At 43.8% G+C, this 26,594-nt stretch overlaps 1 protein-coding gene across 1 annotated transcript in view; it reads left to right on the top strand.

Moving 5' to 3' along the window:
• The first annotated feature begins 1,693 nt into the window (after positions 1-1,693).
• Positions 1,694-26,594, top strand: part of GAREM1 (GRB2 associated regulator of MAPK1 subtype 1) — a 106,417-nt gene continuing 81,516 nt past the window's right edge. The window contains exon 1 of the mRNA XM_055705488.1: positions 1,694-5,724. Coding sequence (XP_055561463.1) covers positions 5,604-5,724 — 121 coding nt within the window. The 5' untranslated portion in view covers positions 1,694-5,603. The remainder of the gene's footprint in view (positions 5,725-26,594) is intronic.

Genomic DNA, 26,594 nt, shown 5'->3' on the forward strand with positions numbered 1-26,594 from the left:
CTGTTCGGGTTTAAATAATAACAGCAGGACAGATGAAAACTATTTTTTCATTATCTTATTTGTGATACTCCTAGTTATGCATTCCAGCATCGGTGTCAGGCAAGATAGCCTAGCACTGCTCGTGATTCATAATCTCTTTTCTGCAGAACTGCTTTTTTATCCTGGTACATACTTGTGCAGTTGATTATTCCGTTGTATGTGTAGAACCTCCTGTTCCTCCTTACTTGGTGGCATTTCACTTTCTCCAATCTGCCAAGATCCTTCTGAATCTTAATGCTGTGCTCCAGCATAGTTGGAGCCTTTTCCTGTAGATACAGTCTCCAAATGTGAGTAAGCATACTCTATTCAGTCGTCAAAGATACTGGTGAAAGTACTGAATAGTTCCGGATACAAGACAGATCTCAATGAAATTCCATGTATCTTTTCAGCTTGGAGTACTAATTATTCCCAAGTAATTTTGCACTCATTTTATATACTTGTCTAGACGATAATTTTTTTTTGCCTAAGAGCACATTATATGAAACCCTGTGATCCTCACTCTTTCTGCCCTATCCACAAAGCCTGTTACCATCTGGTAGAAGCAGACCAGATTGATCTGGTAGTATTTGTTACTGACAAATCCACGCTGTTACTTCTTACATCTTTACTTTCTAGATTCTTGCAAATGCTTGAATAACCCATTGAAATATTTTTAATTTTTGGTATTTTTTTTTTTTTTGGTGGAAATTCAGCTAATCAGTTTGTAGAGCTCTTTCCTTCCACCTTTTGAGAGAGATGCAATCCTTGTCAAGTTTTCTGGAACCTCACTCATTCCCTGTTGATTCTTGGAGACAATCATTAGCAGCTCTAACATTGCTTTAACTCTGAGGGATTTTCATTGGGTCCAGTCTATCCAAAATTTTTTAAGTTATCTAAGTATTTTCTAGTCTATTTATTAATTTTTCTAGCCTAAGCTCTTAGACTTGTGTCAGTGGTGCTGGTAGTGAAATCACGTCTGCCTTCTTAAATTGAAAACTGAGGTTAAAAAAGTCATTAAGAATACTGGCGCCAAGTAAGGAGGAACAGCATCACCAGTCATTAGGTGAAGATTAAACAGATTTCCCCTCTATAGAATAACAGACTGAATTTTTCCTTGGTCTTCTCGCTATACATCTTTCTAGCATCCTTGCTATCTTTTATATCAGATTTCCTAACATTTTGGGACCTTACCTTTATGGTTTTGCCCATATGTATAGACTATGTAGTCTATACATTTATTCATGACTTAGTAATCTGACCTACTTTCTACTTTCTTTTAGGTCATTGAAGATCTTATGATTCAGCAAAGTTAGTCTTTATTTCCCTTCCTGTTCTTCCTCTGTGTAGATCAAATTTTGCCTTCAGCAGTGGATCTCTGATGAACTTTAAGCTGTCCTGAATGTGCAAAGTTTAGCTGCTAGTTCTCTTAAGTCTCTATTTAGGTCTTCCTCCTCTTCCTAAAAATGAAAATAGATAAATAGGGTCAGATTGCTTTCTTCTCTGTATAGCTAATAAGAATTTCAAATATAGAGTTTCTTTATACATTTTTCCTTCTCATAGTGTTTTTTACTACTTGTGGCTTAGGTACGATCCAGTCACTGGCCCACCTTAGGGAGATGCAAATATTTAGATTCCCATGCAGCGTTTGCAGGATGCCTCACCCCTGCTAGCTGATGCAGTGTGCTACACCTAACACTCCAGGTAGCGTGAGTGCTCCCCACATCTTTTGCTCTCCTGGAGCAAAAGAACTGCCGTTTTTCTAAGCATATGCATTGTGGACTACGTTCGCAGGAGTGTGCCACTGGGCAAAACCCCACCACTGTCACTAGAAAGGATCAAAAAACCTCCCACAAAACTGGAGCATTCTTGTGTTTGGAGGTATTTTCCCAGCTAGAAAATAGGATGTAAGTTGAGAACATTATCTTCATTAAGTTCTTTTCCAAAGCTGGCTGGATGTTAGTGTTGCACAAATTCCCACAGATGGAATTTTTAGAATTAATAAAGCTTAAATATAAGGGATTTGACTGGAAAAAGGAGGACACCTCTTACAGCAGAACAGAAGATAAAAAGTGAATGTTCACACCAGACCCTCAGATCTCTGTAGAATACCTTGCATGAGCAAAGGTTGCTTGGATTTTGCCAGTAAGACAGGAATAACATTCTTCTGCCAAACATGAGATCCACAGACATCAACCGTATCAAATGCATTGTTCTTTCCCCTTGCCCCCTCACCTCAGAGAAAGGTAGGTATTTAGGATGCGATTCTGAAATGGTCACTGGATGTCCTGTTGTTTCTCATTGGATTTGCAGATATTTGTATTGTAAAAAAAAATAATTATGAAAATCAGACCTTTGATGTAAAGGTAAATCACATGTAGGAAGAAGGAATGCAAATTCATGGGTTTTTTTAAAGAAGTACTGACTGTGATGGCTTCACATGAAATTTACTGTATAAGGCTCAGAGTTTTATTTGGTGTACGCATACTATAGTGTAAAGCATATTACCAGAATCATACTAAAATGAGCTTGTTGTGAACAGCTCCATTTCAAATGTTAGCATAGAAATGAACTGATGACAAACCAAAATGCTTTAAAAATCATTTTATTGGCAATGGAATAAGTATATACTAGGTATTTTAAAGCCTGCTGCATAAAATGTGTTGTGAAGTCAACATGAAAATTCCGTAAATTCAAAGTGCATTTAAGACTAATTTCAGGAATTACATTCTGAGTCCCCCTGCCACTGCTGGTGGTTTTATGGTGGCGATTTGCTGTCAGTACATAAAGACTGTCTGTGAATGCTGCCTGAAAGGCACATACACAGAAACTAAGATGTTGTGTAACTGAGGCCCTAGTCCTGAGGTGGATCTGCTCGCAGGGATTCCTCTCAAGGTCTGATGGCTTCATTAGCATTTTGCAACAGTAGGAGACTTTGGGAAGAGATCACACTAAGGGACTAAGGCATTGCTAGACATCAAAGAAATTATTGTATCTGAAGTGTTAATTATACATCAGGTGCAGTTAAAACAAGAAATCATCTGAGATTCATATGTGCTGGTGATTTGAATACTGTATATGTAATATTAGACTGTATTTCAAGGAGGTTGAGCTGTAGTACAGTTAGGACACATAACAACGTCACTAAGAGCTCCGGTGAGACATTTAAATACTAGTAAGCTCTATGACATCTCTTTGTCTGGAAATAACTGAATGAAATTTAGGTAGTATCTGGAAGTTACATTTTAAAAGAAATGCATCTTGTTCCAGTAGGATGAGTGAGAGTGGGTTGGGTTTCTGCTGGCTGGAGAGAACACAAACAGGTTTATGTGAAGACAGACTTAAAAGCCATGGGACATCTAAAACTATCTGAAGAATGAAAAAAATCTTTAAAGAAAAATTAGCAGTAACTATTTCTGCGTGAAAGATGCATTTCTTCCCCCGACAGCAGAAGTGCATGATGTTTGAGAGAAGCATATGCTGTGAGACGGTGTCTATCCTAGAATTAGTGGTACCCAAGATAGTGTTTAAAAACAATTCTTGACAGACCAGTGCTTCCAGTCCTGATGAGTCCCAGTCTGACCTGATCTGCTTTGCCTTACACTGCACCCAACAGCCTCGTCAAACTTGGAACAAGTTAAAACCATGCTTTTGCCTTCCATATTTCAACAATAATGCTCTTAGCTGTTGTATTACTTTGCATTTCAATAGCTTAATTCACTTAAGTTGTTCAAAGCATTTGGTGAACTCTGTAAAAGGGAAGCTATTTGGAAAAAAAATCCAGCGTCATATTTTTGAAGGTAGATGTTCTGGCAGGTAGGATCTAACAGCAGCAGGACCGATGTGGAGAATGAAGGTTTTTCATAGCGCTGGGAAGTCCCAGCACCAAACTGTGGAGCTAAAGCACAGATCCACAGGAAGATGAGGTTCAAACCAACCCACATCCATTTAAAGCAAGATAACTTGGGGTTTCTGTAATCCTCTGTGCCAACTGGCTTCCACGGTCTTTGTTTCATCTTGGAGAGCATGGATAAAGTGCCCGTCTCTGTTTGCAGTGGAGCAGAACAAGAGCGTGTCTGTCTCAGGCCTCCTCGTGCTTGCGGTGCGCTGGCACCAGCAGTCGGAGAGGCGTGCAGCGGTGGCTGGCCCGTCTGTGGGCACGGGAGGAAGGGCGAGTGGCAGGAGAGATCCTCCTACAACAGCTCGTCCCCAGCCGCTGCCATCCCCAGCAGTTGTAAAGATAGATCTTGCGGAAGATGGAGCCTGGAGAGATGAGTTAGCTCTGAATGTTTCCAGTCGTTTTACAAATCACTGAAAGGCACTTGTATGTTTCTAGTCAACAGTACAGCCTTAAATGTAGCTAACTTTACTGCAAGAAAATAAACAGTTTTGACACAAAGTAAACAAACACAGTACCCTGCAGCCACCCAGGAGTTAGTTTTTCTGGTTTGATTCCCAGAGTTTCTGCAGTCTGGAGGTAAAAATGCATTAAAAATGGCAACATTAAGTATCTTATGAAGATCATGTAAGACATCATCACATAATCTACTTTGATGAGAGAACCAGTAGTTGATTTTAAATACTCCCGTGGTCTGAAGACCTGCAGATACATAATGTGGGTAATACTTGCATGTGCTGTAACCACAATAGGACTAAGTCAAAGATTTTCCTCTAACTTCTTTGCACTGCTCTCCATCCTTTAGATACCCATCCACGGTTCACAGGTGAAAACGAAAATAATAGATACATAATCAAAGTTGCCATCTAAGTGTTGGGGGTTTTTTTGACGTGGGATGAATTTCGCAGGAAAAGCTCCCGTGCGAAATGAAATAGCGGGAAGATGCAACACGACCCGCTTGCTCGAAATTACTTTGGTCAATGACGTGCGGCATCTTACCTGGCAACCGCGCAGGCGGGCGCGCACGCCCCGTCCCCTGCCGCAGGGAAGCGGCACACGCGAGCCCGTGTGCCCAAGGGACGCCGCCCCCCTACCGCGCACGGGCCCGCGGTGGCCCTGGGGCCACTGAACCGCGCCCCCTGCCCCCCCAGCCGCGCTGCCGGGCTCTCCCCGCGCTTTCGCGGCCCGGGCGGTGGGCGGCGGGGCCGGACACCTGCGGGGCCGCCCGACGGCTCCCCCGGCGGGGCGCGGCGCGGCGCGGGCGGGCTGCACGTCGGGCGAGCGGTCGGAGGGTGGAGTGAGAGGGACAGGCTCGGCGGCGCTGCCGGCGGGCGGGCAGCCCGGCACTTTCCTTTTCGGCGCGGGGAGGAGCGGCAGCTGCGCAGGCGTTGCTCGCACCCTGTTGATTAGTCAGTGCTGGGATGGCGCTTCCTGGGCCAGGCGCGGCGGCGGCGGCAGCGGGCGGCCCCAGCCGGTCCCGGGGGGCGGCGGGAGCAGCAGCAGCAGCAGCAACCGCAACCGCCCGGCGGGCCTCCCCTTCTGCCTAGCCCGGCATGTCCCGGGGCGGCCGGCGCTGAGCCAGGCAGGCGCCCCCCGTCCCCCGCCCCGCTGGCTGCAGCCCCGCCGGGTGGGAGCACCCCGCCGGCGCTGCCTGTCTGGCTCCCGTCCCTCCCCTCCCCGGGCCGGGAAGATGGACCCCGGCCCGCCGCTGGGCTGCAGTCTCAAGGACGTGAAGTGGAGCGCGGTGGCCGTCCCCCTGGACCTGCTCGTCAGCACCTACCGGCTCCCGCAGATCGCCCGGCTGGACAGCGGTGCGTGGGGCGGCGGGGCGCGGGGCCGGGCGGCGGGCGAGGCGGGGCGGGCGGCGGGGGCCGCGCCTGGGGCGGGCTGCCGGACCCCCGGGGCGCCCCCTGCCCGCCCGCGGCCGAGGGGGCCGGAGAGCCCCGCGGCTCCCCGGAGCGCGTTCCGTGCCGTCCTTGCACCGCCGCCTGCCGTCACCGGGTGTCGGTGCCAGGCTTCGGCGTGCGGCGGAGTCCGTGCGTGGCTTCCCAGCGAAATACCTGGGCGATACCCCCCCGCCCCCTTACCGTGCGGCCGGGGGGGGCCTTTGCTCTCAGCTGCCCGCCCCTGAGAACTGTCCTCGCAGTCTCAAATTAAACCGTGTAAGGGCATTTTCAGTCCTGGAGACCCAGCCTAGTGATGAAGTGACGCTGCACGAAGGCCAAGTAAGAAGGGAAACGAAATGGCCAAGCGGGCTAAATCCCAAATGTAACACTCCACCAAAAATGCCAGGGACCCGTAAAAAAAGAGGAGTAATGTGAGGAGCCTTCGCAGCCTCCAGATAACTTTTTATGACTGTTTGCTTGGGTGCTCACCTGCCGTCTCCAAGTCTGCAGCTTTTTGTTTACTCCAGGAAATAAGAAACGAGCCTGACATTGTAGTTATGCCAGCAGCATTCCACCTTTCCTAGAGACGCGTCTTAGAAAGTGTCAGCGCAGGGAACTGGGGAAATTCGGGGAATTTTTCATAAAGGTGCAGACAGCTGCTTCGTAATGGTGTGTGCATGGCACGGTAGCTCTGTAAAAGCTGTCCCGACTCTCCCATCTCTTAAGAGGAGGCACAAGATAACTCGCAAATCGGGAAAAATTTCCAGGCTTTTTGATTCGTTAGATTATGAAGTCACCTTGTACTTAACGTGCAATAGAACAGTACTCTTTTAAAGTTTTGTATTGATTTCAAAAGTTAAAAATGAGCACAGGCATTGTGTTCTGTTACTCCCCAGCGTGGAGGTCAAGACCAGGATTGCTTTATTGCTTAACTGCAGTTCACATAATCCAGCGATGATTCAAGCTGGGGCTTTTTTGACTTTGTCCCTCGATTGTGCAGTACTTTTCCTATACCTTGTAGTGCTTCCTCAGAGCAGGTGTTCAGGAGCAGGTTAAAGAAAAGCTTCTTTGCCTTTTTAACTGCAGCTGGCTGTTTTCTATACTGTCGAATGTATATTGTCTGTGAGAACAGCAAAGCTGGTACGTTAAGGAGTTCCTCGTGATAATACCTTCTGTCACTATAAAACCAGCTAAGATGGCCTCCAGTCACTGCACTTAAGGCAGTCAATTTACTTGAGATTCCTGGCAGTGGTTCAGGCTTTAACAGGATGTATGTATTGATGACTTATTAATTTCCCTCTCTGCGCGTTATACTTCCCAATCTCCTTGCTCGTCTTGTCTTGCTTCATTGGAAGGGACCTGAAAAAGCTTTGTGGGTAGAGAAAGTTTATGGGTTTTGAGGCAAGTGAATTTTATTTTTTTTTTTGGGTCTTATGCCAGACCTGGTGACGAGAATGTCTCATAACTGCTGGGGAGATGAAGATGTCGTAGATCTTGTGCAAAGGCTTTTTTTGTGCCGTGTGCCACACTTGACGCATATGCACAGGCAAGTGGATGTAAACAGTCCTGAGCTCTTTTGCCTCTGCCCTGAGATGGCCAGACATGAGGCAGCTGTTGGTGTGGGTGTCCTGCGAGTAACGGTTCATCCTCACACTAAACTCCGTGTGGAGCAGGCTCAGGTACAGCACATGGGCTAAGGGCTTTGGGCTGGAACTGGCTGAGGTCTGCCCAGCTCAGCAAGCAGGCAGAGGCTCCTGGGTCTGCTTTTACCTACTTGTATAGATGTACTTTTCAACTTCTGGGACTACAGTTGGCAGACGAATCAATATTTTATAAAGAACACGGATGCTATGGTCTTGGTGGTACAACGGGAACACTGTCTTATTTCCAAAGCAGGTTCCCTTGCATTAAGAGAAAGGAACCATGAATCAGCGCGTAGCCTCCTGAAGAAGGAAAGCTGGGAATGTACAATGATTGTGGAAATGACCAGAGCACCCACTGCCCCAGGACGGTTGCTCTGCATCTCTTCCCTTGTCTTGCAAAGCTAACAAGTGGAGTTCTGTCCGAGAATTTCTTGATGCAATACTGAAGAAAATAAATGCAGAGTCCAATCCAAATGCGTGTCATCCAATGCTCAGGAAGTTTAAGGCTGCCTCTGTTAACAAAGTAGTGTCTTGTGACAGTTTTATCAGGATGCAGCTCTTGTCTCCCTCCACACTGCTGCAGGTACAGCCTGCAGATACTCGCTGATGGGCCAGGGTCCAGTTGTGCTGAAACAGCCTTGTCTCTTCTTTAGGTGCTGAATTCCTCTCCAGATCAGTGGGAGGTGCCTGTGTTTCGTGCTGTTGGAAATCAAACCACCTGTAGATGTCTGTCTTAAGTCACCTTCTGATTTTGTGGTTGGCTTCTGTCTGTAGCAGTGAGTTGTTTCTAGGCTGGTTGTTTCAGTCCTTGTGAGGTTTTGTGAAATCCAAAATTCATTTTTTCTGGAGGACTAAGGTGTAGAAGAGGATTGAAAAGCTGGAGATGTATTTTCTTCAGAAGATGCCAGATGAAACTTACTATGTTGTTTCTACATTTCTTAATGGAGCTTAGCACTCGGTGGATAATGTTCTTAGATGATGCCCACAGAAGATCTCTAGTTTTTCACTGTTGCCTCACCTTCAGGCCTTTCAGTTTGAAGAGGGAGAATGAGTATGATGAATGCAGCTTTATTCTTTGAGTTTGGATGTGCAGCTCCTGGAAAAATGCCCTTAAGTAGTTCAGTTTGATTTCTTGACAGGATGAAGTTATGAAATATTTATGCACACTAAATTTGGTCCTCTGCTGAGAAGGGAGAGTTTTTCTTGATGGTATGGGATGAAGGGAGAATGGGGGAAGTAGTCTGTTGTTACATCAAGATATAACTGGAAGTAGTTAGGCATCCTTATCCATCCAGAAATTATATATATATATATGTCAAATTCTGTGTTTTCAGATGAAGTTTTAATACTGTTTAGTTGTGTTCCAGGTTATACCTTTTGGATGCTATTAAGTCGTCAGTCAAGTTTTGTTTGTTCAAACCTGTTCATGTGTTTTACTATTTTGCTGGTGAATATTGCTATATTAATTGAACAAATAGACTGGGGGGGTGGGGGAAGAAAGCTGTCACTGTTGAGAGAAAGCAAATGTTGTTTTCTGTGGGTCGTCTTCCCCACCCCCCAACCCCCCACCCCCCCCCCCCACCCCCACCCCCCGCCCAGCATATATAAAGGCTTAAATATTTCTAGAGGATAACTCAAGTACAGAACTGCTAAAAGACTGCTAAACACCATACCAAAGAAAATGAATGGACTTTATCTCACGTTGTGGAATTCACTGAGTGGGCTGTTTCGGATGAAAAGAAGCAAGACTAAAAGCAAGAGAGGAGGGAGCTTTGTGCTGTGTTTTTCCTGTCCTCGCCCCCACTGCTGTCCTGATCTGCTTTGTCACCAGTGGATCCCACCCCAGTGACACTGAGAGGCTTGTGGGTGGGTGCAGTGGGGAGAGATTTGGCTCTGGGAACCCGAAGCAGAAAGAGATTATCTTATCTGAGTGTGGTTGTTTCAACAGGGCAAAAGGTGAGCGTTGCTGGTGAGGCTTTGGTTGTCATGTCTTCATATCATCAGTAAAAAAAGGCTACCTGTGATGCTGTGACTGTGTCTTGTTGCTAATGCTGAAACAATGTTGTGCATGATTATCTCAGGACTTCAAATTTCTAGTAATTATTTTTCTAAGGGTGATTTTGGAGGGTAAGAGAAATGCTGTCAGGGTTTAGATCTGGAAAATGCTAATGCTGCTTTGCATAGCTGAGCTTCAGGCCCAGCTTTTTTTGTAAGCTCACTGGTCCCTTCAGACTCCAGGAGTCTGTTGTTCTTTTTTTTTAGGAGAGCTCCCTTTCCCCCAGCCCCTGTTGCTGTGTTTCCACAAGTAAAGAGCAGCCTTTGCTGGTAGGTAGTTTTCACCCACCGATTGGGTATGAACTGGAAGAGTTCACAGAAATTCACAGCTTGTGTACAAAAGCTGAAGTTTCAGGGATTTAAAGTTTCTGCCCGCAGAGGGCCTGTGGTCCTCTGATTTTATTTGGGTGTTTGTTTGTTGGGGTTTTTTGACAAGGGATAAACATATTTATACATGCTCAAAAAAAAATAAAAAGATGGTGTTATGGAAACTGCTGTTCTTGGGATCAAAGATAGTGGCACTTGTCCTCAACTCACAGAGAAGCGATTCCCTGCTGCGCATGGTGGGGAAATCATGCTGCTGAACTCTTCTGGAAGGGAGATCGTGGATCGTGATGAGCCACTGAGACTCCAGATGAAATTCTTCTCTATGCATTGTAAATGTGTGGTTGCTGTAAGATGAAATGACAGAATTAGAGGTGGTAAAGAAAGGAGGAATCTATAAAATGGGTAACAATTTAAAGGGTGACTTCTTCTTTCTTTACCCCTGAGTGAACTCTTGTGAGTATCAGCAGTGGGTGAATAGTGAGTCTGTGCTGCTCTTGCTCCTGAGGGATTTTATTTACTTATTTACTTACTGTATTTCAGGTTCTCTTTCTCTCTTCCATTTCAGAACTTTTCATAGTGAGGTCTGTCTACCCGTCACATTCAAGGGACTGTTGTTCCCTGCAGCACATTACTGTAGGGCTTATTCCGGTTCCAAATATCTGGAAACTGAGCACCCTCACAGTTTATCAAAGAACATCCCACTCAACAGAACAGTGTGGCCATGTACATAATGAAAATTTTGTATTGCGTCAGTCTACAAATGCGGGTTATCTGTGCAGCTGAACAATACTTTGAAACTACAAAGAGACTTACTCTTTTAAGGTCTGAATCTGCTATCCGTGCTTTAATTGTCTTGAATGACCACCTCCTTTTGAGAAGCTGGTGCAGGGTGTCTCAGTAGTCTGCTATTGAATACATCTTTAAAAGGCATCGTGTGGGGGTAGGGCAAAGCTTTTGAGTAGACCAAGAAAGAGGTTTCATATATGCTGAGACCCTGGGCAATGGCTGTGATCTGATTTCCCACTCTAGGTGTGGCTGTCTGTTGTGTACAGTGGTGTGGTAGGTGACAGTTCTCATGCATTGGGCAGACAAGTATCTCTGATTTGAAGGCAAAAATCTTCAAGATATACTGTATCCACGTGGCTTGATTTCTTCCTTACGTGCTGAGCAGCTTTGAAACTCCTAGCTGTTTATACTGTGTGTTCTGCCATTAAAGTATAATCTCAGAGACATCTCCTCCTTGCTTTCTCTTCTTTCCTCCTTTACCTTGTGGTCTGCTGTTTCCATCAAGACAAATGAATGAAAAAACAATTGACAGGTTGCCACTAACCACTGCTCCTGGGTTTTTGTTTTGGTTGGGTTTTTTTTTCCCCTTCTGCTGGCAGAGATGTGTTCCAGAAACATTTTAGTGAAAAAGCTTTTAATTCATTTAAAATCTGCAGCTACAGAATGGTGCCTGTGAAGATTATAGTGCCCTCCTGGAGATGGAGGCCAGTAACTTGGCAACACCTATTCCCAGGGGTACCGCAGGCTTCTGATGAGGAAGATAGAGTTCAGTAGCATACCTGTTTTAGACCTAAAAATCTGTGATTTCTTTGAGCTGCTTTCATGTTTGACAACGATTTAATGTACAATAGTGTGTACTGCATGTTTGTTAACTGTTATGCCATTTGTACTATGCTGGACCCTTGGTAGTGGTGTAGAGCTGCTAAGATGCAAAATAGTTGCTTTGCTCTTGTTTCTTACGTAGTTAATAAATGCTCGTATTCTTTTCTGCCATACAGGGTGTGAAACTTACAGCTATTTGTTTCAGTTTCTAAAGTTTTGACTCTTAGGTGAAGCCTTTGTGTACACATGTGGACAGACTCTTCCTGGATAATTCTGTAGTTCAGATATTGGAAGGTGAAACGCTGTTAGTCTTTCCTTAATTGGAATTGAAGTGCTATAACTTGAAAGCCATGGATAAAGTCCTAAAAGGAGGCTTAGTGCCTTGGCTTCTCCCCCCCCACCCCCCATTTAAATTACTTTCAGCTTTCAGGTAAGGCACAAGATACACATAAAATCTAAGGAATTAAGGTGTCTTGAACAGTTAGTAAAATCCTTAATCTTAAAACAAGTGTGGTGTGATGAATCATATGCTGCAGTTGCAAGATGTGGTAGTAAGGAATGGTACAAGTCTAGCATAGGAAAGCAGGGTTTTGTTGTTTTATGCTTTGTCTGTAAGTGGTGTTCTGGAACTAGGTGTTCCTGGCTTCGGTGATTACGTGAATTGGCACTCCCTATAATAGCCCAGCAAAGGCAACTCCAGGGAATATGCCAAGACGAAGTGCTGGAGGATATTGGACAGTGTGATCTGGTGCTCCAGGGTTTGATGGAAGTTGTGGGAAGAGCTACAGTGTGTTCCAGTCATTCCAGTGGTGGTTTGTCAGCAGCGAAGGGCATGGGTGTTGCTGTATTTCCTTTTGGCATTAGGAGTAACAAGTTGGTTGGATTAGGGAAGCTTAAGTCTCTCCCCTATAGGAAAATATTCATCATCTTAATGTGGATTGCATATGACTCAAAACCAACCTTCATAAAACCCAGTAAGCCAATATTTCAAGTCTGAAATGTTTGCTTTTAATGGTGCTACCCTTTGGAATGAGTTTTACATAGCATTTGTGGTCAGTGATTTTCATACCATTTGCAGTATGAAAAGCTTGTGGAGCTGACTTCCCTGCCCCTCTCCCTGTAAGCCACATCTGCTAATCTGAAGGCCTAGTGCAGAAATGAGTTGTATAAGCAGATTGAAGAATGTGTCTTTGCTGAGAATTGGGTCCACATCTGCTTTGCAGTCTTTGTGACAGTTTGTGTGTCAGTATAAAACTGCTAGTATTGCAGCTTTGCCAGGGCACCTGCATGCTTGGCTGATACATGGCATCAATAAGAATAGCTGCTCTGTCTTGGTATCTCCTGTACTGCTGCATGGTGTATTGCCCCGTCAGGCTTGTTGGTGTGAGCTGGGGGGGGGGGGTAGAAGCGTCTTCCTGGGAGTGGCGAGGGTTTGGAGTCCAGCCTCCTTGTCCCATAGTTTGCTTTGGCTTTCAGTTTGTGCAGAGGGGTGATCAGGAACTTGGCCTTTGGAAAGAGGTCAGTGGAATGTCTGTCGGGGAGGTGGCGGTGGGGAGGAGGTGTAACTGTTCAGCTCATGCAAGGCATTAACACCAATAGCTACTGCAGCAGCTGACTATCTGTGGGAGAAACGGGCATAGAGCTGTTATAGAGGTTGCACGCGGGGAGCAAGAATTGCCAAATCCTACAGACATCTCCCAGCCAAGTTTGTTGTGAGGAGGGAGATGCTTCAGATTCTGCAAAATGCACATCAAGTGTCTGGATCGAGCCATGACGCAGACCTGAAGTGACTAGTGAGAGCTGCCAGAGCTGTGGGTTTGGGGAGCTGGGGGAGCCCTGTGCCAATGGCTGCAGCGTGTGCACACCCAGGCAAGAGCTAGTGTGCTGTCAGCAGAGGAGTGGATGGTGACTTTTACCAGGAAAGATAGCAAATCTTGTGGTGGGGAAGGTCGCTTGGAGCTTCCTGGAGGTGCAGACCTTCAGGAAATGCAAAATTGTTTGGAAAGTGCTCTTTTTGTTTCTCGACTTTTTCTTTCCTTGTGTTGTAACTGGTGCAAGTTGTAATCACAGAGAACTCGGACTTGTGTGTGTTTCCTTGGGCGTGAGGGTGTCGCTGGGCTTCTAAAGGGAACCAAGGATAAAGATCTAAATACACTCTCAGAGGCTGGAAGATATCTGAGAGCTCAGCCTGATGAAGTTGATACTGGAATTGCTTCATGACAGGGCTGAACCTTAGTGACTCAAATGTAAATATTACATAAAACACAACATGCTGCAATCGTATTTGTGAAACGAGCAGGGGAAGCGTTTCTGGTGAAGTGGTGGCAGCAAGGAAGTTGGGAAGTTTCTCCTTACACTCGGAGCTGGGGATGTGGGAAGAAAAGCTGAGTAAGGGACTAAAAGCCCCCTTCGACAGGCCAGTGTGTGCCATGCATGCTCTGCTTGCGATCTCTGCTCCTTTGTGGCAAACATGTACCTGGCATGGGTGAGGACGTAGCTTGATGGATGGCAGGTTTGCAGGGAAAGGCTGGGAGCTGTGGCTGCCTGCACACCGGCCAGGGTTTGGTGCAGAGATGTGTGTCTTCCGAAGGTGAGGTGTTAGATGCAAGGCTGTGTGGGGCTACGGTTCCCCTCTGCAAGAAAGATATGAGCTAGTTGGAGCAAGTCTAAGAGGTGAACCACCCTAAACTGCTTATTCATGCTGTCCTGAAGTAAGACACTCTGTGCCCAAGACTGACCTGAAGGTACGGGTGGAGGAAGGTCCCTGCGTCTGCCTGAGCAATCATTTCAAAATTGCGCCTGCTGGCCTTGCCTGAGCATCCCCCCTCGCCATGCTGCCGTGGACGCTGCCCAGCGCTGAAGCAGGCTGGACTGCCGGACTGGAACTGCACGCTTGCCTTGCAGCTGGGTTTGTAAGAGTTACACAGTCTAAATACTCAGTTACTAAATTACTTCCAGGAACTGTCTCAAAGTAATCCAGAAATGCTCAGATAGCCCTTCCCGTGTGTTCGTTTTTCTGTTTGCAGTTGTTACTGTTCTTCCAACTGACAGTTTTATTTACTTGCCCCACTAAAAGCAAGCACTGACTATTCTTGTTGCTTCCTGGCACCTCATCGTTTTGGAGATGAAAGGCAGAAGACGGGCAGGGAGATAAAGGAAACTTTTTACCTAAGTGTGTTGCGGGGGGAACACATGTACACAGATGTTTTCTTCTTGTCCATCTTTTCTGTTGTGTCTTTCAGCGGACCATTTCTGGGCATGGTTGGCTTCAGGGAGACCTTGGCTCCAGTCTGCATCATGCAGTCCATCCCTCAGGCTACTGTCCTGCACCTGTGGGCTTTCAGTAGTTGCAAGTTATCTGCAGTCATTTCCAAGGTTGCTGTAAGGTAAAACACCCGGTACTGCCTAGCAGTAGCAGAATGGAGTGGTGCAAGGAGCTCCTGTTTTTCTGTTATCCTTTCTTGCCTTCAGGTAGGGTAGTCCTTCCTTTCACCTCTTCCAGCATTACTGGCACGTTGCTGTTTGTTTTCTTGTCCTGTCCTCCAACTTCTTGCACTTCTTGCTTCTCCATCCCTCCGTGCTCTGGTTGGTCTTTTCCCTCCATGCCCTGGTCGGTCCTCCCCCCCCCCCCCTTGAAGGAGATCGGGGTGTTTCTTGGTCCAGACAGCAGCATAATGCTTGGCTGTGCACATACCAGGAGTGACAGTTGTGTGTGTGCTACCAGAATTGAAAAACAAGCAGGGAATTTTGTAGGGACTTGAAAGTTTCTGGTCATTGAGACCAGAAATTGGAACTGCAACTGGTTGGAAGGAGACAGACGTTCTGGGTTTCACTGCAGAGAGGTAGGTGGTTTATATTAGTGTAGATAACATGGGGTCTCCCTCTCTGGAGTCTTACACTTTGCTCTTGACGTGCTGTTTTGTTTAACTTCAGTAAAGGGAGTTTTGCTGGCAGGACTCAGACGTGAATTGGTAGGCTTTGCATGTAATGCTTCCTTTTGTCAGTCAGCACTGACTGCTTGCTCGACTTACAGAAAGTGACTGGAGAGGCTCTGTATTTGTAAGAATAATAGTCATCCTTGTCCGTTTGTTACACAATGTGAGTAGCCAGAAGGAGAACGTTGAGTATATATCCTCGTTGGAAGACTGGTTTCCAAAACACAAAATTATTACTGCTTCTTTCTTAACGGTTTTGTTCAGGCTTCTATTTACTAAAAGGTCAAAAAGCCCCTTTTTCTCTTTGAAGGGGGGCATAACCACACACATTGGGTAATATCTAAAGTCTTATTTCAGTTGCAAGCATGTATTTTCATTATGGTCAGACTTTTTTTCTGTCTTAGTCTCCAAATGTAAAGCTACATTATACACATAGCAGGAAAATATAGAAAGCATTGGTGTATATGTGACTCGGAGAGATGATAGGATTCCATAGGAAAACAGGAGATGTGACTGGCTGCATGGGTGTTGCTGCAGTCATTGTAGCCAGGATGTGGCTGTAGACAAACAGCAAAGCTGCAGCACTGCTGCAGCAGAATGTAGGGCAAGCTGGAGGAAAAGATCATTTTTGTTGTGTGTTTTATGGGTTGCACTGTCAAATATCATTTGGGTGCCTGTCAATGTATAACAGAATATCTTAAGACCAAGTGGCCTGTGGGCAAAGATAAATGTGCCCTCAAGGGGAAAGTGAGGCATGATGGGCTTTTCTTCATTCTGTGTTCTGCATGCTGCTCACCAGTAGAAGCTTTCCTCTTCACAGGAGGAGTTTTGGTTTTAGTTTTTGTCTTCTAAAGAAGATAAAAATATTATGAAAGGGATATTATTCATGTATCCCTTATGTTTTATTAAAAAGAAAGGTATTCTTTTTATACCTTACAGTTGAAGTGTAGATTTCTCTGAAGCAATGAAAATAAATTGCATTCAGGGTTAGGACCGTTCTTGATCAGAAAAGAATTAGGTGCAGCTTTGATTGCATTCCTCGTGTTAGTATTCCCATATTGCTCAGATGCTCTTCCTGTACCAGGATGTAACCAAGCAGGTGCCTTATTACAGTTGAACATCTAAAATTTCTGTTGTGTGTGCAGTCAGCCCATGTTTGAAGAGGCGTTACCCTCTTATTAGTGATACTCAAATTTTTCCAGGTTGAGCTGAAAGGGTAGGACAGACACACAGCTCAAATGCAAAGGCAACAGCAGCCCCAGCAAGCAGGTGCCACGTGTGCACGACCAGTTAGTGTCTGCAATGTCTATGAGGGCATGGGGAGATGGGCCAGGCCACTGGGCAAGCAGACAGGTGGCAACCTAACCTCCGAGCAGAGCTGAACTTCTGCTCGCTTCCAGCTGTTTTGATTCTGTCCTTAACCCAGGCTGCACCAAAAATCAGAGACAAATTGAAGTGTAATGGTGAGTTCTTTCAAAGCCAAAGAAAACTATGCTTGAGCAGCTCCTGCATTTGGGCAGCTTTATTTTTAATTGGGAGCTTACCCCAGATGCCCCAAGTTCAAACAGGGATCACTGCTGTGCAACACAAAGCAACGTAGAGTCTCTTTAGGACTTGGGATATATAATGAGAGGACTGAGCATGTTTACTTGGATGCTATTTTAAAATATCATCTAATTATAAATAATTGTCAATGAGAGCTCCCCAGCTCTTATGCTGTGCCCAGGAAGTCTGAATGAATAGGCTGCTTCTCTGTCTGCCAGGGCAATCTAGAATCAGATTCTAGGCCTTAAATCCATGAGGTTGGTAGGGTTAAAATTTTCTTCATCGGCATCCTGAGTCTGGGGAGCTTTAGCCAGACTTCCCTGACAAGACTCCCAACCACTGCATGTGGGGAGACATGACTTTTGTAGCAGCTAAGGTGCGCAGCTTCCTTCAGTTTTGTCAGTTAAAGCAACTGTTCTGTATCTGTGCTTGGCAATAAACAGGAAGCCAGTAAAAGCACGTAGTGCAATGCTGAATGCTGACCTCCCATTTATTAATATATATTAATATATATAATACTCCCAAGTATTAAACTTCTCCAGCTAGGTAGGCACCTAATGCTAAACAGCTCTTGGAAGCGTATTGTCCAGCAGAGCTCAGAGTATTTATAGATGCACCTGAGCAGGAGCTTTCTAGCATGAGGAATGCTTGCCTCTAATGAAAGAAAATCTCAGCTCTCTTAATGAAGTATTTAAATGAGCTGATTTGGATGGCAGCAGGCTGCTCAAAAGTCTCATTACCGCTGTGTTTTTCTTTTGGTCAGGTAGTACTGTCATTCTCTTTATCCATACCTATCAAGCTGCTTATGAAAGCTACTCTTTTAAATTCCTCGTTTCCAGACCTGGTGCCTTGATTGCACAGGGCAGAGAAATACTATAATTATTATTTTTTTCACCTGACTTTGGCCATGAGAATTCAAAATGGAAAATAAACTAAACATGAAACCAATGTAAAAATTCCTTTCCCTCTCTATGGTAACACTAAACAAGGCTGGAACCTCTCTTCCATGCAATGAAAAGTTATTTATCATTCTCCTTCTCAATATTTCTAATCTGTGATCATTTTAAGTGCAGTTAAACTTAGTGTTCCTTGCTCTTATTCTTAATACTTTGGATTGCTAATCCTAGGTGACCTAGAAACCAGAAAACTTTTAATTAATTGTGTGATTCTAAGAAATTTTTTAGATTATTTTTTTCCTTCAAATATAAGATACCACAATAAATAGTTGGCACTATTCAACATGTTGCAGGGTATTGGAGTAGTTGAAAGAATTGCTGAGACTTTCCAGGGTAGTTTGTGACTAACCATGATGATTGACTGTTCTGTTGGATCAGTCCTACAGCTAAATCTGTTGTGAGGATGCAGCAAAGCTGCAGTTACATCTGGTGATACTCAGCACTAATAAGAAGAGTAATTATGATAGCAGCAGAAAGTTACTGTGTTTTGGAATGTAAATGTTAAGATTTGCAGGATTCCCGGCCCCACCCCCCTGTGTGGGGGTGGAGACCAGTTTGTGTTGAAAGAGATGTTTTGGCTTGAGTTCATAAAAAGTAAGGTTTCTCGTTCCAGGATGCTTGTTCTGAAGGCTTGAAACAAACACAAACACAGCTCAATGAAATCTGTGTTGTTACTCTTGTTTTGTTGGGTTTTTTTTTTTACTAGTTTTCTGATGAAGACAAAGAAAGCAAGATGCTTTCAACTGCGAGATTACTAAAGTTGGCAGTGCATTTACCACCAGTGGCACCAGAATTCATTCCACTTAGTGTTTAAAATATTTGTGCTCCTCTTCCCTGCAGTAGGTCAGACAGGTTGTTTTGAAGACTCGCTGGGATGCTGTCTCTGTGTGTTTGCAGCTAGAGCAAAGCTTGTCTTGGAACAAACTGGATTTTTCTGTGGATTAATCTGTCCCATAGCCTTGTAACAAGATTATGGTTTATGCTGATTTCTTGCAACAGTACTGGTATATCTAGTCATTCCAATAGCAAAATGCTAATCCTAAGGAAATAAATCTGTCTTCTTGCTGGCAGGCATAAAAAGAATAGGGGGATGGGAGTCTCTGCTCCCTTGTTAGGTATTAATGGGTGATAGCTTGAGTTCAGCATCAGTTGGATTGAAGTAATTTGATTGTATCAGGCTTTTGCAGAGGGATTGGAAATTGCAGAAATAAAGCCTTATCTCCTTTCTCTTGATTGTGAAATATTTAATGGTCATCCAGAGCAAAGTTTGATCACAGTACAGTGAGGCTGGAGGGTTATATTAATGCACAATGTACTGCAAGTAGTGATGTTGGGCAGTCTGAGGGTGATGTGCCCTGTCATTCGGACACAACTGAAAATGGTTGCAGCATGGCCAACTGTAAACAGCAACAGTTGTGTTTCATCCAAGGGAAAAGGTGTACAGTGGGGAGAGGCTTAATCCTGGACAAGCTATTTCATGGGTAGATGCATCTTGCTCAGCTCTTCCTGAAGCTGTGAGACTATTCAGTGTCTCTCCTTCCACCATCCAAGGCTGAGACAACAGTAGTTGGTCGTAACAGCCTTTGCTGCAGATGAGCAGTTTTGGGCAGCTGAGTGTCTCAGTCTGGGCTGGACGGGGTTGGATGATTCTCCTGGGCACATCTTACATGATCTCTGCAGCAAAGTGCCAAAGAGGCAGTCCAAAACTCTTGGTAAACTTGATGCACAGCCTGAGCTGGCTTCAATGCCTGGGCTCTCCTGTGGCTCTAATAAAAACATTAAGAAAAAAATTATATATATATAACATTTTAAAACTCCCTTTAAAAAAAAAAAAACAAACAACTCTTTTGTAATGTAAAAAGCAAGTCTGAAGCAACTGGTTGAATCTTAATTTGAGAGACAGCACACAAGATTTTCAACTCATTTTGCCTGATCTTCCCTGCTTTAGTTGCAACTTCTTCCCTTTTCTTGCTTTTGGCAAACAAAGGAAGAATATAAGTTGTCTTACAATCAAAATGAGTATGAAACCTTATGCTGTCAGGGAAGCTTTTCATCCACTGAAAGATGTGGGGTCCATGCAGTTGACAGAAGTTCAAATCAATATTTCTTTGGAGAGTCAGTGTGTTTGATTGCAGTTTGAATCCTGACAGAAATACTAGTTGATCTAGATAATAGGAATCAGCACAAATAAATGTGCTGCAGGAATGGAACAACTAAACAGAAGCACATATTTTAAACTGCTTGGGAAATTGAGAAGGAAGAAGGGAAACTGAAAACTGTGGTTGATTATCAACAGTCCTAGATAAAACTGCAATTTTTTTCCACGTCTTTGTGTTGCAAGTTCAAAATGTTGTGTACCTAAGGGCAGAGCCCTCTGCTTTCATCTTTTCCACCATGTTCAGACACAGACAGTCAGATGAGACCACGGTCAGGCTTTCCTAATGAATCTGTCCATTTTAAATTAAAAATTTAGTACACTACATTTTATAGCCCTGAGATGTTTAAATTTTAATGTGGGTTGGGTTTGTTTTGGTTGATTTTTTTTTTTTTTCCATCTTGCTCCTAGAAACTACAATATTTGCTCCTAGAAGTTAGAATATTTACCCTTTTAACTCACTGGCAGTCTGTATTTAGACTTTGTATGATACACCCCCATACAAGTTGTTTTGCTTTTCTTTAAACAAGGAAATTTAATCTGCTAGATATTTTTTTTTGTTAGCAACCTTTTTTTGTGTCTGTATGGAATGACAAAGTGAGACTGATAACATGGAGAGGCTTTCAAAGGAGGTTTTTCATCACTAGTAGTAGTGTTTTCTGCAGTTACGTGTTCTTACTTCTCTCCCATTAGGCGTTTTGTGCAAGAGTAACTCTTTCAAGCATCTGTTCAGTCACAGTGACAAAAAAACCCCATAAAATTTTCAATCCATGTAGTTCTGATGTTCATTAATGTTGCTACAAGTGGGGCTCTTTGTGTAACAAAAGATTTCTCGGGGTTTCCTTCCTTTGTGAAGAAACGTTACAGGGATTTAATTTTTTTCCGTGAAAATTCCCATTGTTCCTTCAAACTGGAAAATTCAGATGTTCTCCTAATGAACTTTTTCCTCTGACCTCCAGCATGGATGAGTGCAAGTTTTATTTTTGCAGAAGAAATAACACTGGCAGGCTGAACAGCTCATTGAGATTTGACTCAGTAACCAAGTACAATGCCAAAACTTAAGCAAGCAAACCACCCTGATTTAGTATTTATTAGTCTTTGATGTTCTTTGAGGTATGTCTTCACAGATAAATACCCAACAGATACTCTGGAGTGAGATGCAGCATGCATGGGGAAAAAAACCACATTGATTTCCTCTCTCTACTCTCCCTCAGAGTTCAGGTAGGAGTTATTTGTCATGAGGAGAGGTTGCATGACCTGTTAAATAATAATAAAATAAAATAAATTGTCCATATTTGAATATTCAGACTTAAGAACAACTTTGTGTTTCTTCCCTTAAAATGAAAATTCTAAACTCGGCATTATAAAAGTATTAGCGTATTATAAGTATTAGCAGAATGATCTGTAGGAGAAGAGGCATTTGCTCTGCCAGTGGGATGTTGCTGTGGTAATACAACTGAGTGCTGGAGGTGAAGGATTGTATGTTGGTGGCATCGTGGTTGATGGGAGGTCAGATGGAAGCTGTCCTGTGCACTGTTGCAGTTTCAATCTGCTTGAAACAGCAAAACCACTCATTGACTTCAGATGAAGTCTGTGCTTCTAAGGGAAAAAGAGCATTTGCCCACTTGTTCCTTTCCTCCCCTAGATGACAACTGCTGTCAGATGGTCATATATGACCATACTGCAGGTATTTGATAAACGAATGTAATCTATTGTTTGTCTTCTACAGAGTTGTCACATACTCATTTCTTTTGTTTCTCCTCTGTTGCATATATTAAAACCAGAGAGGGTTATTTAGGAGCACAGTCCTGTCCCATAAGTGTAAGAATTCATACTGCTCTTTGAATTCAGACTCTAATAAAAATAGATGCTAAGCCTCAAAGGTATTGGAAAATGGACTACTTGGAGTTCTCTTCCAGTAGCCTATTGCCCGTGCTAAGAGTTATAGTAATTTTTTGTGTATGTTTTTCAAAGAACTTGTACTCTTACTAACAAAAAAGGAACATACGCGGTGCAGTGCTTCTTGAGGTGCTAATGATGCTTCCTTGCGTCCCTGCATCAAATGAGACCAAACTGAAGTTAACAGTGAAAAATCTTTTGTGATGTAGTCTGGCGTACATCTTCATCTTTTTTGGCTTACTTGTTTTGGTTAACTTGGAGCAAGGAGTTACTGTCTGCTGGCTTTTTTTGTGGGTGGTTAAGCCTTGGTTTTTGTTGTCTTGTATTTTAAGAGGTCAGAAGTCCAAACAACCAAGTGGCTGAACAAGAACCAAAGTGTTGGGAGCTCTTTGAAGATTGTGTAAAGGATGAGCCCAGCAGTGAAAGGAAACACAGATTCCCAGATAAGAATGCCCCTGAATTTTCTTTTATTTTTTTTAAAGGCAAAAGGATGCTGTGGTACCCAGCCTGGTTTTAACACCTGATGATACCACAAAGCCTACTTTGGAAAGGCTTGCAGGTACCTGTGATGCTCACAGACCCTCGTTGCCAAGGAGGCTGAAGTTAGTGTGTGCAATGCCTGCAGCTGGTAGATGCTCACTGCACAGCTGGGTGTTTCTGACCTGTGTGTGGTCTCTTCAGGTGTGCTGTCTCATCAGTGCTAGACCCTGGGCTCCCCACTTTAGATGGGGACCCCCTGAGCTTCTGTGCTGAGAGGAGGCCTTGGCTTCAACTTCTATGGGCTGTGAATCTTCCAATAAAATGAAAAGAAATCTAATTCCTGTTAAGGTGTTACCTGTGTGAGAGCTATGTGATTAGTGTTTGCAGAAACTCAAGATTGCCTTTCCAAAACCCAAGATAGCTTTTATTAGTTGACTCTTGTACTGTATTGTAGATTCCTTCTTTTGGAATGGAAAAGCAGCGCTGGCATTTGTATTTGTGCTAGCAGTGTGACCTCCCGCTGACCTGAAACATCTCTTTGTACAGACCCATGAAGTCCATAATACTGTCTTTTCTTTGGTCAGTCTTTTTTGTTTATTTTAGGTTGTTCTTTTTTTTGGGGGGGAGGAGCTGTTGGTTGTCTTTTTTAACAGTAGAATATAAATTCAATTCATACTGGCTGGGGCTGTGCTTTGTTTTTCGTGATGTGGAAAGATAATATTATGGTATATCTTAATGCATGGCTGGTTTGGTCCTCAACTAGGGAAGGTCCAGTGAAGCAGATACTCTGTAAGTAAGGCTCCTCAGTACAATGACAGCATGATAAATAAGTAAGAACCTCACTTCTTTCTTCCAGCTTCTAATCATTCTGCTTTCTCTTATCTTCCAGTTGCTGTAAAATAAACCTTGGTGGCTAGTCTTCCCTTGTAACACTAGCCACTTACTGACAGTTCTTTGTAGTTATTTCACAGCAGACATGCTCACCTGACCAGACAGCCACTTCTTTTTGCTGTTCCACAAATTAACCCTTCATTCCTCACAAATGTTGGTGCAAGCCCGAGCGGGGATAAACTTGAAGTTATTAATTTGCGTGATTTTGTAGGTACCTGGCTTGAGCACCCACTGAAATGCTTTTTTAATGTAGCTGAGACTTTGTTATGTAATGACGTTATGCAACTGTGAAACATTAGATGGAATAATTAAACCCACCACCTACTTAACTGACCAAGGCAGGCCGGGTGATGCACTTAATTGTACAGCATCTGTTACCTTGCATGCAGATGGTGTTCAGGCTTAATCAAAACACATGGCCTGAAGTCATGACCCTTTTCCCTGGAGTTTTGTGGGCATATTCACTAGCTATTTCACAAAAGCCATCTTAAGTTTCTCATGAGCTCCTAGCTCTTTTCTGTAAGTCTTTTTATTCCAGGAAGAAGAAATTCTGCATGCTTGAACTGATGTGCAAGGGACAGCGCTAAGCTCACTTTCCAGTCTTCTGTGATGAATGAGATGAGAGGAATGTCTCCGTAGCCATCTTCCTGGCAGGAGGAGATGGTATCTAATACATCTGGCGTGTGTAAATGGTATCTGTTATGTTGCTGGAACCTTGCATGTGTTGACTTCTTTTTCTCCGAATTGCTCATGACCTACTATTTTAATGTCTCCAGACGCAAACCTTATGCTTTAAGGCAATGATGCAAACTCTTAGCCAAGATGACAGTGTGTGGCATTATAAAGTGTTTATACTCCTGTAGACCACTGCTTATTTGAATGAGTCATTTTGCTCTGCACATTTTGCAGTCACTTGAACATTAGTTTCTCAATACTAGGAGGAGAACCTTAAAAGTTGTGGGCTCTTTTTTTTCTTTTTTCCTTTGCTTCATGATTTTTCTTCAGGTGTTGGTGTTAAGTCATTGCTTCTTTGGCAAACCAGAATATGTGGAACTTGTGTGAATTGTCTTTTGTGGACTGTAATGGGCCAAGCTTTAATTGTTGATCTAGAAGGCAGTGAAGGTTGATCCAGAAGGGAGTGAAGAAGAGGTGGGAGCGCTCAGACCCCTCAAAACTGGAGTGGTCTTCAGTTCTACCCCTGAGACTTTACCCCAGACAGTTGAAAACTGTGAAATGCTAAACTTAAAAAAAAAAAATACCAAACCCCCCCCCCACAACCAACCAGTGTGTGTCTTTAGAAAGTAAGCAGTGGCCATAACCTGCAGGGAAGTCACTGCTTGCCTCCAAAGAAATGAGCTTCCCTTCTGTGCTGCAGCATCGCCATGTATAAACTTGGTCCCTGTGCATAGCCAACCTCTGTTTTCTCTGGCTCTTAAAAACTGCAAATGAAAACAGAAATTCATCTCAGAACTTGCAGATTGAAGTATCCTGCTCCCAGTCATACTACAGTTGTTAGTTGGAGGCTGGAGTGTTTACAGTGACAGAGCCAAGGTTTGCCAAATGTGGATGATCCAGTTTTGGAACTGGAAAAAATTATTAAAGAAGTATTGGCATTTAATGTAGGTGGTATTTAATAAGCATGGGACTCGATTAAGCAATTACTTTTTTTCTTTCATGGTCAGCATTCCCTCTGCAACTGCCCTTCAACAAGGGAGAGGTTTGCAATTTTTGAGTTTTTTAGGAATTGTATAGAAATGGATCATGTAATTAAAAAATGGTAAGACATCTTATTTGCAGTGAACACATGAATAGCTGTTGCAGTGCTGCTTTCATGATGCATGATGAAGTAGCCCCAATACTGGTCATGGTCAGAGTGCTTTTAGGAAGACAGCTTGTGTAGGAACATACGGGCTGATATTTCAGTTCAGCGGTATGACGCTTTTACTGTCAGGCAAGGATGGGTGTTGGTGCTTTGTTTAGGTGCTGTTAGCGAATCATGGGTTTCTTAGTCTCAGGCAATAGTATGAATAGACTTGACTCATGTTTTGGAAAGAGGAAGGCAACTTGAGGAAGGGTGGAGAATTGCATGTGATAGTTCATTGCTTCTCTGACTTTTATTTGGGGGAAAGAAAACAATGCAAGTATTTGCCTGTAGATTCTTTGTAGTGGTTTAATTATATTGCGGGTATGTGGGGTGGGGAGGAGAGGGTGAGAAGATAGAGCTAATCCATATTTGATCATAAGAGACAAAACTGTTACTGAAGATGAGTGGCCTGTGTTCTCTGTTTTCTTATGGCGTCTGATTTTTGTGTAAGCAGCAGTGTAGGAGTATGTTGAATAGGTGAGAACCAAGTTGCATAGTTGGTGGATGTGAGGACTGCCGAGTTCTCTCCCACGTAGTTAAAATGTGATTAATGAAAGGCTTGCATAACTTGTGTTACCGAGGCAGCGGGAAAAAAAAACAGATTGGATATGCGTGGCTGTTTTTTAAGGTATGGTTGGCTGAGAGAAGTGTAAAGGGCTAAACCTGAGCTGTGCTGGGGCTGGGAGCTGAGTCATGCCAGAGGTGTCTCCTGCCTGAAAGGTCCTCCTCTCCAGGAGGAAACTGCTTGAAAAGGCAGGGAGCAAGTCTTACAGGGGGAGACAGACTAGAAGAAAAATGGAAGAAAGAAGAGCATATGTATCACCGTGTTCTGTTGTCCTCAGTCACGTTTGACTCTTCCTTGTATTTCCTCCCATAGCATGGAAAGCGTCTGCATGCACCGTAGCATGGAAACACTAGCCAGGTGTTTTCACAAGTCTGTTAATCCCTTTGGTGACAAAGGGCCTTTTCCTATAAAGCAATCCTGGGAATCAGTCTCGCTCACAGTTAGGAAAAATCAGGGCTTAGTAAGGACAGACCTGCCTGTTGTGAGGGAGCCGGAGGGACCGTGAACTCCCCACTGCATTCACTCCACCTTCTCGGCTCGGTCTCCCATGGCAAAGCGCGAAATCTGTTTCCGATGTAATTGGTTAGAGCAAATAATTGGTGTGAGAAAAATTGTGGTTTCCAAGGTTCTATTTAAAATATACAGCTACTTCCAGCTGCAGACTTAATTATGTAGTCACTCTTGGACCTGCCTTAGTAATCTCTTTTTACACTCACCTGTCCCACCCAGTTTTAGTGGAGTAACCACTTAAACAGATCATGGCATGTGTGCCATGACTGGAGTTGTCTCTGTTTTCTTAAGAATAGAATATTCCTAAGAATATTTCCTGAGAATTTCCTCAGACGCTTTGAGGGTGACCCATACTGTAATTA

Source organism: Falco cherrug, chromosome 3, assembly GCF_023634085.1.
Source record: "Falco cherrug isolate bFalChe1 chromosome 3, bFalChe1.pri, whole genome shotgun sequence".
Taxonomy (NCBI): domain Eukaryota; kingdom Metazoa; phylum Chordata; class Aves; order Falconiformes; family Falconidae; genus Falco; species Falco cherrug.